This window comes from Perissodus microlepis, chromosome 1, assembly GCF_051167445.1.
Source record: "Perissodus microlepis isolate ML-2025 ecotype Zambia chromosome 1, ASM5116744v1, whole genome shotgun sequence".
Lineage (NCBI taxonomy): Eukaryota > Metazoa > Chordata > Actinopteri > Cichliformes > Cichlidae > Perissodus > Perissodus microlepis.
In genome coordinates, this window is record NC_140461.1 from 9,683,036 (window position 1) to 9,698,894 (window position 15,859).

The window sequence follows — 15,859 nt, forward strand, 5'->3', positions numbered from 1 at the left end:
ATGAAAATCATTACAGAATTACATGGGGGTTTAGGACATGAGAGCAGTAGGGAGGGGAGGGGAGGGCCACATTGGGTTTGATAAATGGACTGTGAAGGTGCCCATCTGGCCCTCTCTATGGCTTTTTCTTCCTGCTCTTTTATCCATTCTTATCCTTTACTACCCCTCTTTCATTCCCCTTCTATGTTCTCCAGTGGGCCAATGTAAAAGCGAGAAGGCCTGAAGTGAAAGATTAACAGAGTGAAAACCTAACTCACCTCTGTGGAGTAGAAAAGAGGAGGGTAGACAGACGGAGGTGTTTATGATCCAAAGCAGGGTTTGTGCCTGACTTGGCAACCCTGTCTTCCCATCTCTGAGTGTGGGCCAGTAGGAGAGTAGGCAGTCATTGACCTTTGGCACTGGAAACAGTTGGACAGCTCAGGATGTGTGAACAGGGTGTAGTTTGGAGGCACTGGGGTGGTAATACATTACAAGGTTTAAAATAGGCCTCTTTATTTATGCTACAGTTGCTGTTCTCCTCGGATTATAGAATGGAGGACTACAAAGACTGAACAAATTTGTTACTGAATCCTTGAAACTGCTGCAAATTAGCAGCATTTTGGATTCATACCAAATGAGAATAAGCAATGACGGACATACACTATCTTACACTGCAAAGATTGCTGTGATAATGGACTACATAAATAAATGCGTACAACTAGGTTTTCTCTCTTTTAAACAATAGATTTTTTTATGTTAAAGTTAGAGAATATCTAGTTTCTTGTATGTTTAGTAACGTTCTTTATATTTAGTTTCTACCTTAGTTCAAAAATAAACTAATTCACAGTTTAAAAATAATTTTTGTCCTGTTGTAATTGTGTTCTAGTGACCTCTTGAAAAGGAGCTTATAACACTGTACAGGTTGGGATGGATGTCATTATCATAGCTGTACAATCAGAATTTGTGGCGTAATACATCTGTAGTCCGTGTTTACTACTTTTCTCCAGTGTGCTGAAAGTTAGTGAGGTCTTTATCCTAAGACAAAGGAAACATCAGCTGACATGGCAAGCAGAGTTAAAAGGGCAGAGAAGGAGGTCCACGTGTTCACAGCTGCACTCATCACTCAGCTGTCCAGTTTGACCCATGACCCCGTAGGGTTGTCTCCCAGCCTCTATCGGCTTTATGTTTCCTGCCATTGTCATCCACTGTTGTCCTCACCTGGACAGGCCGCTTCTGCACAAAAGGTCCAGTCTGTCATCAAACCCACGGGTCACTCAGGGCCAGCAGGGGCTAGAGAGCTGAAGTTGAAGCTGTGCCCAGCCAGGGATGACCCCAACAGTCTTGTCAGCTACCAGTTGCACCCCTGTAGAGATGCATAGTGACACAGAGAAAGGAGAGAGACCTTCCTCGGCTGGCACTTCATTCTCAGAGTGGTGACATTTCTTTTGTGTTGTCTCTGACAGACCCCGCCCTGATTCCCGTGCTGGGGCGAGAGAGGGAGCTCGGAGACAATGGAGGTCCCTTTGTACCAGATGGGAGTTGGAAAGATTGTCAGTATCGTGTCCATGATAAAGACAAACAGGTCTACTAAAAGTTTTAGAAGTGGTGGCACCACACTGGGATTGCTCATGACATAGATAACTCACTCAAGTGTTTACAGACACAAATTCCCATCCATCTATCAAATCTGCCATGTGTCCATGTGTTATTGTTCTAAAAAATTTGTCATTACATGACTTTTTCATTTGACTTCACAGCCACATGTCTATGATGTGCATGATTTTGGAAAACAGAGATTGTAGGGTGCAGTGCAGAAAAGGTGGCATCAGATCTTAAATAAATAGGTTTAATTAGCGGTGCGGTGGTGATGTTTCTACTGGCATTAAACCAGTGGTCTGGTTTGGGGCAGGTCAGCCCGGGCATGTTGTCAACTGTGCCTGCGTGATGTAAGTTGCAACTCGAGGTGACAGGTTAATCAGATCTCCCAGACAACAGCCCCACATTTACATCTTCATCACTCTCACAACAGTGGTCCTGTTTTGCAAACAGAACAGACAGGGCTGGCCCAGTTTGTTTTCCTTGGCACGTGTTACAAGCCAGTAGTTTTGCTGGGTGCATACTTGTATCTCCTTACCCTAAGGGTTTCTTTCCTGCAGTGGTGGGTAAACACCTGTGTGTGGTGGGCTGAACTCCCAACCCGCAGCCGTGTTCTGTACCTTTGTCTGTGTGCCTTTTTCTTTGTACCACCTACTTTTGCCGTCATCTACATCGCTGTGTTTACTTTATTCTGGGCACTGAGGGAGAAAACAAATAAGGACATGTCATCTGCCTCTTTTATCGCCGGCCAGCCTGTAATTAGCGCAAGCGCAGTGGTTTGCCTAAGACTCTGTCATCTAATTTGTCTGTCTTTATCTAAAACATGTCTGTGTGGTCCCTTAGACCAGTTACGTTCGTGCAGCGAGATTGTCTGCGGCCTGGGTGTTTGTGAGGTGTGTGTTTGTGTGCGCTTGATTGTAAATTATGAGTTCTTCTCTCATGCACCCACCCCTGTTAAGCAATCAGTCAGTTATGCATGACATGTCCTGACCTCAGCAGAACCTCACAGCTGCTGTTTCCGTAGTAATCGTCCTCCCATCTTAGTTTGCTCCCAGGCTAGAAAGTACATCAGAGTATGCCTTATTCTTGCATTAATTTGTTTTGAACGAGATGACAGGTGATTGTATTTATTTACCTTCTACTTACGGCATAAACAAATTTTACCCATGTAAATATGCACTTATCTCTATGCTGCCTGTTTCTCATGCGAGTTAGTAATTAGTTGTTAAGGTACATGCTTTCACTCGTTCTGTGGTTTGCTGTGGGAACAGAAGGCTCACATCAGCAGCAGTCAGTATCGCACTCATACTCTCTTTTGTTAAATTTCTCTGCTTATCCTTGACTTGATTCACAAATGAAAACAGTATTTTCATAATTATGCCTTTCACAGTACGAACTTGGCAAAGAAATGCGGCATAGAAAGCGGGAAAGAGAGAGTTGAAAATGTCATTAAAAGTCCCACAGCCATTTAAACACACTTGTTGCACAGACAGCTGCCCATTAAAAGCTGCCTTTTTAATATGGAAACAAGATTTGTGTTTGGAATAGACAGTGTGGTAAGGGGTGGGGTAGTTTTGGGCCTGTTTTACTGGTAGTCAGGAAAACCAGGACATTCTTTCTGGTCAAACCCAACATCCCATAGAGCTGATAGAGCATGATTGGGTGAGGATGTGTGGCATGCATGTGAAACAAACATTGAGAACATAACATTATGAGAAGATGGAAGTTGTGCTCACAGAAATCACAGTTTTTACTGTGTATCTGCTCTAAATCGAGTTTGTTTTTGAGTACTGTGAAGGTGCTTATTTGGCCCTCTGTACGAACCAGTTTTATTTAAATCAATACGTTAGTTGAAACTGTACCACTGGGAACCATGATAAAGAATAATGGGATGTGGAGGCCTCATTTAACACACAGACAATCTGTTTAACAGATGCTTCTAAGATTTCATTGTGTTTTGGATTTTGTTTATTACAGGCACTTTTTTTTGGGAGGTTAATTACTTTTGTGCTGCTGTTTAATGCTGGAGTCACAGAGCTAACTGCAGCAATGTATGCAGTATTTAAATACACACATATGTAGATTTTACATGTGTGCACACCACATGCTCCATCCTTTCCCTTTTTCCCTGATCCCATCTACCATAACCACCCCACCTGGGGAGCCCTCCAGCCCTCCCACTCCTTATACACACATCTTTCTCCCCTTCTCTGTTAATTATAACCTACACTGCTGGAACACTTCATTTCATAGCAAGCATATTGTCTCTTCAAGGCTGGCAGGCAGGTCATAAATTATCCTGAAGGTGAGGATGGAAGTTGGAGGAGATAGTTATGAAAATTTCATCTGTCTGCCGTAGCGGCCGCAGCTGCTCCTGTCACTAGCCGTGTGCTGGAGGAATTACACCGGGTCAGCTTGTGTGTGTGTATGTGTGTTGGTGTGTTCTTCAGTTTGTGCATATGCATAGGAACATTACCACGTGTGAGCAGTTACAACGTGCACATATATATATGGCACTAATGCATGCACGTCTTTGTCCCTGTGTTTGTGTGTGTGTGTTGCGTGGCAAATGTGTACAGCAGGTTGGCCAGGTAGGACCTGCCTGTCAGTGAGTGGAACATCTCTGGCGTTTCTGTCACCCCAGGGCCCCCAGCTTTGCCCCGAAGCAGGGAGGCTAGAAGGGGGGACAAGCCAGGAGGGCCGTCCCCAAGCTGTCTGTGTTCATTACTGCTACAAAGACGGGACGTGGCCGGCAGGTGGCCAGACCTTTAGTCCTTACCTACTGTGATCATCTGCTGCTCCACTTTTTTGCATGTCTAGGTGGGTGGGTGTGCAAGCCACTATGCATGCTTGAATGAAAAGATTCAGAAGAAACCTGTAACTTGTGAATTCGATTAGAGATGTGCATTTTGTGTTTGACCTATGAAATTGTGTTTGTGTATCTGTGAAAGCACATGGCTAAATGCACGTGCTTACGTATCTACACGTGTACATAAATCGTGCTTACATATCTACAAGTGTACATAAATCATGCTTCTGGAAAATGGGAAGCTGTGCTGCTTTGACACTTTCTTTACGCAGCATAGAGCGCCTCTCTCTCGACAGACAGCGTCTCAAAGTGGCAATTAGTAAGAAAAGAAAAGAAAAACACTGTACAATCCCCTCCATCCCCGCCTATGTCAATCTGCAGTTTCCTGCAAAAATTCTATTAGGGCCAAAGTCCATAGCTGTTAATTACAATTCTAACTAGCTTGCCTCCTGACGAATGGAAGGCTTCAGCAGTGATGTTGGATAAAAGGGATATCAGCGATTTCACTTCCCTGTACAAAGGCAGCTTCTGAAATGGGTCATCAATCCCATAGTGATAAATGTCTTGTGGAGTAATGGCTCTCTTATCAGCTGCGGATTACTGGAGATATTTGTAATTAGTGTAGCCACACAAGTCCCCAACAGATGTTTTTGAGGGGGCACAATATTAAAGCCTTGGTTTAGTGCTAAATGGGAACTTTCTGAAAATAATAGGGATAGTTAGAGCTATTGTATTGTAGCAGGCATAGGTGATTCTCAAGAACTGAGTCAGTGGGAATCTGTGTATGTGCTCTGCTGCACAAAGACATACATTACACACAAATGTGTGAAACCACGTGTATACACATTCACGCACACACTCATGAGCTGTTAAGTACACAGCCTGGGGTCCATCCTTCAGATACTGTGCTCAGTAGTCACATGACTGTGGGAGCCACAGGGCTCCTCTTCTCCTCCTGTTCCTCCTCCTTCTCCTCCAGCCCTAGAGGTAGCCACTGCTACGCCAGGGGGAGTGAACGATTCACTTTTAACTTCCATTTCTCCTGTTTTGGGTCGAGATTCACTTGCTGCCCTGAAGTTTTTTTTCTTCTTCCTCCTCTTCCAGCTCTCATGAAATCACAATGTGATGTATTCAGCCTGAGGTGTAGCTCTATTCACAATGCAGTTTGACACTACCAAGCCTTGCTCCCTTCTGTTTTCACAATGTATGTGTACAGATGGCCTACTGACAAGTCTGTACCACTAATAAAACTGTCCTCGCTGTAGTTGACAGATACTCTAGAAAGCCTTTTAATATACACTTGAAAGAAAGGACTCCTGTATTTTGTAGTTATCTGTCTCCTCCTTCTGTCTGTATATTAAAATATAGACATTATAGAGAGCCCGTACAAGTACAGCAACCGTTCAGGCCTGTTTTCTGTTGCCAAAATATATCCTTATGAACCCAGCCACAGACCTATACACACACATATACAGCCTGCACGCCACTGACAGACGTGTAAGCAGATGCAGCCAGAACTGGTAATGGCAGGTGATTATAAGTGGCACACGTGCCAAACTAATTAAACCCCTGGGTTGACAGCAGCATTTGGTAGCACTAGCATTCTGGCATGCTGGCATTAGAATAATTGTAGCAGCAGCACATTTCACCTGCGAGACTGCAGCTAACAGCATCATTTATTTTACAGCAGCCTGCACCGGATGTTTCAACAGAGGCTCGAGTTTCCCTGCTTTACGTTTGACATGTATGGCAACCCCTGCTGCAGATGGGACAGCTTTTCTTAATGCTAGTTGGAGCATATTTGCTCAAGGGTATATGGTATTTATATTTTACATAGTCTTTAAGTGCAAAACAGAAATGAATGAGATGCAAGTACGTCAACACATATTAGAGATGGTATGAATGAAATCAAACTTGGCCCTTAACTACAGCATCTATGGCCTGTCACATATTTTTTTACTTCTTTTTTTTTTTTTTTACCATATGCATTTATTTGGAATAGGCAGCACAACTGTATAACTGCACAGATGAGGCCTACACTTACTTGTTTTTTAGGTTTCAAACAGAGAACAGAGTGAAATATAGGCATATATAGGCAAGCTATATCTGTGGATCAAAACTGTTAATGGCACTTCTCGTGCTAAACACACCCTCATGTACCACAATGCTGAACTGACGTCACACCATTTACCCATAAGGTCATCCTTCTTATAGGGAAACACAAGGTCCATAACAGAAAAAATACTTCTCCTCAGTTTTCAGTTTCTCTTATGAGTTAAGCAAGAGCCCAACACATGTTTTTACATGTGAAGAAAAAATACTCAATTCAAAAAATCTGTGTTAAATTACGGGAATCTTTATTAAATGCTTCAGAGCCCTGACTCTCAGTGGTACCTGTAACAAAAAGATGTCAGACATACATGTATTAATTTGGTTATCAAAGGAGTTGTAAGGGGTAAAAGACATCAAATGAAAAAGTTTTAAAATATCAAGCTAAGAAATATAGAAGTGATTTGAAAGACGGCAAATTTGTCCAGTCAGGCAGGCTGACCTACCTCTGCATGTCTCCCATTCAAGACACACTACAGCAGGCAGGCAGGAAGGAGACAAGGACAGGAGGATGAATGTCTTAGATTGTTGGGTTCTCAGGTCATCACTTCTCCAGCTGGAGGGCTGGAGCTGTAAGTCTTTCTCACAGAGGTCAGGGCTGTGTCAGGAGGCCAGAAACCGCAACAGGAGGCACACCTGCACACGCTCTGTGCATCTCTGTGTGTACATTTCTGTCTCGCAGGCACATACCTGAATAGTTGAGTAAGAATTTAAGAATACTTTCAGTTCTGTGGAAACTGCGCTGTGTGTTAATGAATTGACTGATTCATCTGACCGCCTTGTTGAGCAGGTGTGGCTAGGCCAGGTGTATACTGCATCACCAGGTGTCTGTGTGTGTTTACGCTCAAGGTGAGAGGTAAACTGATATTGTAACGGTTAGCGTACTTTAGCGAGTTGGGTTATGCAAGGTATTTAAGCATGTATTGTTCGATTTATGGTTTGCAGAGTTGCATATCACAGACTTTCATCTCTACCAAGCCCACATCCAGCTATGCACTAATATTTGCATGTTGTAAATCGCAATGGTGACAAATAGGGTGCATTCCGCTCCTACGCATTTTCCCCAGAGGTTTTGCTGTCGTGTCCACTTGCACGTAATTGCTTCTTTGCCTTACTGCACATATATCACTTGCTGAAACATCACTTACTTTTTTCAGGTTTTATTGCAGCGCCCAGACTGTGTTCACTCTCGAAAGCTACTGTGTTAAGCTTGTTGTAGAAGAAGTGAAAAATCAGCTCTTTGAAGGCACAACGAAGTGGCCGATGGCAGCTGATAGCTGGAGCTTAGTGGATCCTCATTATGTGCTGTAGCAAGCTGATTAAAACATTTGATTTGTTCTTAGTGTGTGTGTAAGTGTGAACTCAGATGCCTGTGTGCATCTCGTGCATGAGCAAGTGTGTTTGTGCGTGCGCGTGCGTGGAAGTGTAGCCCTTCAGGCTGCTGCGGTGTGTTATCTGTTTTTTCAACCTTGTCATACTAATTACAATCCATATTTACTTACATTCTCTTTTTGTTTTCTGCCCTTGATAGGCATCTGTGAGTGCCTCTTTCTAGGCTGTTCTCATTAACAAACTGATGATGTGTGAAAGGTCTATCTTGTGATGATAGAGGGAGCTTTTCCCAAAAAAAAGGTCATGATACGAATGTTGTCAGCTTTTCGCAATCACAATGAATAATTTCCTATTATCAGCGATGTTGTGTGGTTTTGCCAGTGAATTTTGGTTGGGGAATACATTGCAAAGTCTATTTTTAAAAATAATTTTAATACAAGGTTCCTGATCTGGAGATTGCTATCTAAAGTCTTGTATATGTTTTTATTTTTTATTTATTTTTTCGTCTTGGGCTGTTGAGAGATTCAAAATGACGCACTCAGAGAATTTGAACATTACTCTCGGCTTATATGGTTTCTGCTGCTCTGTCTAAATACATTTTCTGAGCTGCAATATTTGCACTGGCTTTCAATAAACTAGGGGATTAGCAGAATAGCAGAATGCGTTACTTAAATTAAAGAAGTATTTCTGCTCTTTTGTTTCTCACCTGTGTCGACCCTTGTCAACTTACTGATCACATTCACTGCATGGGTCGCTCACTGCACATCACCCTAAACCTGTCTTCATAGAAACACTGTTTCTGATTAACCAGACCCTTTAGTTAACTAAACTGGCTACAACAAAATAAAGAACATCATTATGCAAGTGTGCAGTGAGTGTGTTAGAGCGACACAGACAAACTTACAATAGGATTTGTAAATGGTTAAACGGGACAGGATGCTGTGTGAGTATGCATGATGGGGTAAGCAGGGTAAATGGCCGACATCTGAGTTTTATATGGCAGAGGTGGGTGGTATGTTTTTGTGTGAGTGTATGTGGGGGTGCGGGATGAATGGTTTTATATAAGTGTGAGTGACTGATTTCCAGACACAGAGCACAGTGCATCCTGAATGGTTAAATGGCATTTATTCAGCCGGTTAGTCTGGGAAAACATATGGTGCCATTTGGAGGCCCAGACTGGTGCACGCTGTTCTCCTGTAATTAGACTGGCCCAGCAGAGCAGCTACATAACTGCTTCATGATAACCACCCTACTGTAGCCTACAGTGCTGCTGCCACCCAGCCCTGGCTGCAGTACAGGAGCAGCACACCACATTACACATCCTGTTAACACAGTGTTCAACACCAGTGACACCACAGCTTTGGCAGCTGGACATTTATGCTGAGGGCCAGATTTACTGTACATATGTTGGCAAACAAAAATGTGTACTGCACCTTTCATTATGTTTGTGTGCATGAAATTTGATTGTGTTCTGCTCTTTGGTTGCATTCTTGATACATTTAGGATTTCAGTAAATACATCATATGTAGCAACGTCTATTACTAATAGTTTTAGTTCTATTGAAAGGTTGAAATAGGGTTAAATAAATGAACTTATAAATAAAAAAGTTGTATTCACATGAAAACTATTGCTTATAAAACCTTAAGTCACTGTATGTATAAATATCAAATCCATTTGCATGGTCAAACATTTGTATGAGCTCCAATTGAACATTACTCTCCTAGTCAAGTAAATATAGCAGAATCTGCAGTACACCATCTACTGAACCTTTGGCCTACACTTTGTTTGTCATTGTCATTTTGTGGCATACCTGAGTAGAGGATTCCCTATTTCTATATTGTCTTGTTCTTCTTCTTCTTTTTTTTTTTTTTTTTTTAATTATTCCCCATCCTACAAGGTCTTGGGAGCAGATTGTGGGTGTGGGGTGTGTTGGCAGAGCTCTTGGGTGTCAGCTGGACTGTTGTCACGTTAGGGGGGACAGCCTGACAGCCCAGTGGGAAGGCTCTTTTAAAGATACACTGCTGGGAATCGAACTGAGCCAGTGCCTGGTCCAAAACATGAACACACACACATCAACACACACTGAGGAGGTTAGTAAGGAAAATGAACGCGTGTGGAGGGGGGCATCCAAACCTGGGATAATGACGTTTCTTCCCTCATTTATAATATCTGACACCACCAGTCTGTCCTTTCGTCTGCTCACATCAGCATCCTTTCATAAAGACCAGACACATGGATAATTACACATGCAGGGAAAAGGAGCAGTCGATCTGCAGTTAATCTGATGACTACTAGAAACTCCCAAAAAAGTTCATATTAAAGAAGGAATATTTTACAATGTGTGTTTGTTTCGTCTCGGCTATAATCAAGCCTCTTTGGCTAAAAGTAGCATTTTTGACATGACACATCTTTAGAAATTGGGGTGCAGCTTCACAGAAACTACTAGTTTTTCACATCAGTATTTACATGATACTTTGTGGCATTATAGGACATTTGAGAAGAATTACCAATACCCTACTTTACACATTTAAAATCCGCTGTCAAATATGAAACTAGCTCCCATGCAACAAGAACACATATTCCAATTACATACTGTACTGCGTAATGTCTGTGTCCAGATTGGGCTGTCTGTGGCATGCTATTCCCTTGCTCTCTGTTTAGCAAGTGCCACATGTGAGAGGACTGTCGAATTTGCATATGCCGCCATGTTTATTTCAGTAGCGTTTAACACACATCACCGCCAGTGAATTATGCATAGGGCTGGTACAGTGAAGATGCTTGTTTTATGCACTTGTGAAGGAAAATTGAACTGTGTTTTCTTCTGCTCATGACACTCAAGGCCCAGGGCCCATTAAAGTACACAGAGAAGGCAGCATGTAAATGGACTGGTGGTGTACATCCTATTCCCTCAAACAAAAGGGGCCTGGCATCGGGAAAGGCATCCGACAGGTTCTGACGGCTAGTTAATAGGATTCTCACCTCTCAAAGGGACTGACTGAGGTACTGTTGTAGTATTCTTGTAGACCAATGCTTTTCTTTTTATATATGAATGTGCATATGTGTTTGTTAAATGCGGTGCTGTGGTAGAGATGAGTGACTGAATAATTCAAAACTGGCATGTCTCACAAAATGATGCAAACCTGTGCATGGATTGTCAGTGGGTGGAATAGAGTGTTGCAGTAAACACAGCCTAAAAGGGTCTTATGCATTATAGACAAGCCTTTTGAAACTGTTTTCTCATATGCAAATGGAACACAAACAGCTGCAAAGGCTTAATATGAATCTCTCACATCAAATCCAAATGAGGCATAGGGCTGTTTATGTTTATATTGTGTATGCTACTACTAGAAAAGGATGGAGGATGTTTGTCGAAGCACATGAAAGATATAATAAAAGACTCGATGCCACTGCTATCAGTGTTTACTTTAAAGAATGGGTGGTTAGAGCTGTATCTTTTCTACCACACAATAGTTGTTTTCTCATAAGCCTTTTCTGGACTGGTGAATAGACTGCAGAGGATGAGCTTCATTAGACATGTCATTTAAGACACCTATGCTCTCCCACTGCTCTATATTTATCCACTTGCAGGTTTCTAACAGGCCCTCAGGTCAACAAATTGTGTCCCTACCTGTCAGCTCAGCAGTGGACGGGACATATGTGGTGGATCGAGACAATATGAAGCCACCTGCTAGTCACCCTTCCTTCTTCTCTCCTTTCCTCTCTAGTTTTCCCCCCTCTGTTCTACTTCTTTTTGTCATACCTTGCCACTGCATGCAGTCGTGGCTTTCATATTACTCTATTTAGCTAAACAAGGGTCTGATAGTGGCCTTGGCTGAGTACCAATGAATCAACTGTTTATTTTTAGTTAGTTCAATTTTACCCACTGCTGTGTGGTAAATGATAGGCCTAGCCTGTAATAAACAATCTCGTAAACAGCTCTGCAGCTCAGCCCCTAATCGCCTTAGGGGCTTGTAAGAGCTTTATAACACATTTATTACCCCTTATAACATGTAGGAGCATCAGGCCTTAACTTAAGCTACATTAATTGCATTTCTTGACATATATTGACTTTATCTTTAAATTTGTGTTTTGGTCATTCTCATGAAATATCTTGAACATCTTGAAAAGCCAAACTCTATATCATTCACCTTATTTAACTCTCATATTTTATTTTCTGATTTGTGGCTACCAAAAGACAATAATAACCTGATGTTGTAACATTAAAACCAGAAGAGAAGGGAATAACATTGATTATCTAATTAGCTTGCACTGGTCTGCCTGGAAGCCTTAGGTCCTCACATTCATGTGTATTTTACGTTGATGAGCAGTAATCATTACTGCAGACCAACAGATTCTTCCAATGGCAAAGCACCTGATCCCACCAGCCTCCTTAAGCATGACAGTGTACCCTGCCACACAAACTGCTCTAGGAACACAATAAAGAACCCTCCACATTGAATTGGCCTCCACACTGCCTAGGTCCTAAGAAGAACCAAAGATAATTAGCTTAATTATTGTTGTTATTATTGCTGAAAAAAATAGATAAAAATCTTGTAAATATTGTATTATATATGTATTATTATTATTATTATTTTAATGTTGTTTGTTTTATTATCTGAGACCAATTTGTCCTTATTCAATAGAAGAGTCCCTTTAGGGTTCTGCTTGATGCATTGTGAAACCAGAGAAAACTGTATTCAATACATTCCTCAATTATATTGCCACTTGGTATTCCGAGTCTGGTAAGAGAAAAGGAGAAACCATTACTTTGTTAGCCAAAAGCACACATCCACTCAGAACAGACGAAAGGGCCAGCATGGGGAATAGAGATATTTGATGTTGAATCTCCCCCTATTTACAGTAGGATGCCTGAATAAACGTGTTCAGAAGCTGGAAAGCAGCATTATGACCCATAACCCCAAGGTATTTGAAATGGAACAGCAGGACTTACTTTGAAAAAGAATAGGAGATGTGCTCTGGGCTCACTGTTTATACCTTGATATGATTTGGACTGAAATATAAAAAAAAGCCTGTTTATCTGTTCTTTCCCTTTCGTCCATTGTTGAAAATTGCAGGGTTTTGGAAGGGGAGGCTATTCAGATGCGGCACACTACTGGCAGTGGTTTAAGCTGGTAAAATTGATTCAATAAGTATAATTTTAAATGTTCATGTTGCTTTTCCTGTCATCCATAATCACTATTTAAACCAGACGTGTCAGTGCTGTCCACGTAATCATTGCATTTTATTTGAAGGATGTATTAGATAGACCTGGGCCTTGTTGCAAGGTCCACATTTTCCATCACATGTGTTCTTTGTGCAGCATTTTCCCATTACAGTTCATAAAACTAATTCTGGGGCTTGGGTATCTACTTTTGGTTTTAGTGGGTTTTTTTTTTTCTACAAATACCAGTTTCAGCCATTCTTCATTTATGCTTTTGTCTGAAAAGAGGTAGGGTATCAGTTTAGGGTATCAGGGTATGTTTTGGAAAGTCTGATGAGTGTTATTTGCATGGACCTCCTGCATGACGGAGATTTTGGAGATGGCGTGGGGAGAGAAATACAAAATTGCAGAGTAAACCAATACCAGGCTAGTAATGTTGGGAGGATCCCCTTTCAAAGAGTAGAGTTGAATGTGTGCGCCTTATGTTTTTGATCTCTTACTGTACTCATTCCATTCCAGGCACAGTTGTTATCATAGTTGCTGTTGTTTGTATGTTATTTTAGCTTCTTTCCCAAGTAGCTATTTTGCAATTTGGGCAAAAATACAATTAAAGCTCCATCTGTTTTCAATGGTGCTAACGTCACACAGATGGGGTTGTCTATTGAAGCCATACCAGGATCCTGGCAGGTCAGATACTTCAGTAATGAACATGCTAAATATGCGACCAGTCTGATTTCATCATAACAATCCTGCATGGTGCTTGAATGTATAAATATAGTTTTACATTAAGTTAAGCTGTTGCACTTTAGCCTTGGCAGTGGTCTAAAAGAATAACAGGACTTATCCCCTAGTGCTTTAAGTTTCACTTGCAATTGGGACTTGTCTCATTCATGCTATGCCTATATTTCATGAGAGTGGTGCAGTTACGGTGTTATTGTTGACAAACCAAGATTTATATATGCCCAGAGAAAAATGTCTAGTATTCCTTGTGACAATTTGTCATGCTGAAGCAAAGCAATAAAGGTCTTGAGCATGCATGCATATGCAATAACATAGTATTTTTGCTAATATTCCTTTAGCTCATCCAAGCAAATTATATCATATATTTTGTTTGTTTAGTCTAACACCTCAATCAAATGACAAGGGACGTGCTTTCAATAAAAAAATACCCCTTTTCTGATTGAGTCACTAACATTGCATCACTGAAAAGGCCACAGTACTTTAGAGCAGCGGTCCCCAACTCCCGGGCCTTGGACCGGTACCGGTCCGTGAGTCGTTTGGTACCGGGCCGCGAGAGTTGAGGCTCAGGTGTGAAATGTATAGTTTTCAGGGTTTTTATCGGTTTTCAGCATTATTTTGTTATCGTTTTTATCATTTACTCGGTTTTCCTTGGTCTTTTCACGTGTGTTATGAATAAATTTTCTTTTTTCCGGTACCGGTACTAGTTTTATTTTGTTGTATTTATCCGCGACACCTTAAAGGCCGGTCCGTGAAAATATTGTCGGGCATAAACCGGTCCGTGGCGCAAAAAAGGTTGGGGACCACTGCTTTAGAGGCCACTGCAGCTTTGAGAAACTGTGGGATTTATCACATGCTTTCATGTTCACACTCCCTGCATTAGACTAGGATAGAAGGGAAAAAAACAACAACAACAAAAATGCTGACACATCGATCAGCATCGATCCCTTAAGCTGTTATAGGACTATATCCTTTAGTTAGAGAGTTATATACTGCTTCTTCGAGGTTGTTTCTTGTTGAGCTCTTACAATAACAATAATGAGTAGGAACAAAGGAGATTGTTTTTTGTAGTTGTTAGTTCCTACTAAACATTCAGAACAGTAAACAATGTAATAGATAAGTGTGAGACACTATGGACGGCTTTTGTAAACTATACCACCAGATGCATGTCTTTGGGAGACAGTTATGCATCTGGTCAGATCACTGATTACTTCTTAACTGCAAGGACCTATCTACTTCTTGTGCTTTCCAAGTATGCAAGCACTAACATTTCTAACACAGTTATTTTACCCTGAAAGAAGCCTGAGGGCTCTGACCAAAACTTGTCTAATATAGGAAAATTGAGCAGCTTTGAACCTTTCTGTTTTTGATAACTACTTGGTATGCTTCCTGGAGGACAACCTGTGGGTTTGGTTTCCCAAGGTTTAATTCCTTTGATTAAATGCCAGGGCAAGATAGCTTGGCACTCAATAGGCCCTTTACCTTCCTCATATCCTCAGTTTCTTGGGCTTAAAAGTACCAATGCTCTCACCCCCCCTATGCTGATTGTTGTTTTCCAAGTTTACACCAATAACCTCCTTCCTGTACTTTCCCTCGTCCCTCATCCTGTTTTAGGTCAAGATGTCCTCTGTTCCTTTGCTCCGTTTATGCATTATGATTCATAACACAAGCGTGTACGTGGTACAGTACTGCGCCTCCCTCCCTTTCAGTGACCGTATGAAACTGACGGCAGGATCACAGCCTCCACAGATTAGCAATGCTCAGAGGGGGAACACAGTTGCTAGGGTAATTATGATGAGTGTTGGGCTGCCAAATACAGGATAATGCTTGGTCCTTATTATTATACTAGTGGATCAGCTCTACAAAATTGCAGCTAATTAAGGACAGGGTTCTTAGGCTGGCTCATTCAAAACACTTAAATGACCACCATCTACAGTTAAGGTCATGATTGTCTTAGCACTTTAGGCATTTAGACATCTAAGGAGATGATTTAAAAACTGGACACTGAACTTAGTAATATGTTGTTAGAGCATTTTACTACTTTTTATTAACTTAAGGCTATTTGAACATGTTTATCTAGCTCAAAACTGGAACATCGCATAATGGTTTATTGTGTCAGGCACTTTTCTACTGAA

General features: G+C 41.5%; 1 protein-coding gene across 3 annotated transcripts in view; it reads left to right on the top strand.

Annotated features, from left to right (window-relative positions):
* The window catches only part of fto (FTO alpha-ketoglutarate dependent dioxygenase), a 113,723-nt gene that overhangs the window by 55,103 nt on the left and 42,761 nt on the right, over positions 1–15,859 (top strand). Inside the window, exon 9 of one of the 3 annotated variants that reach the window (XM_084929311.1) lies at positions 1,443–1,529. The exons of the other annotated variants lie outside the window; for them this stretch is intronic. Coding sequence (XP_084785437.1) covers positions 1,443–1,529 — 87 coding nt within the window. The remainder of the gene's footprint in view (positions 1–1,442; positions 1,530–15,859) is intronic. 3 annotated transcript variants of the gene reach the window in all.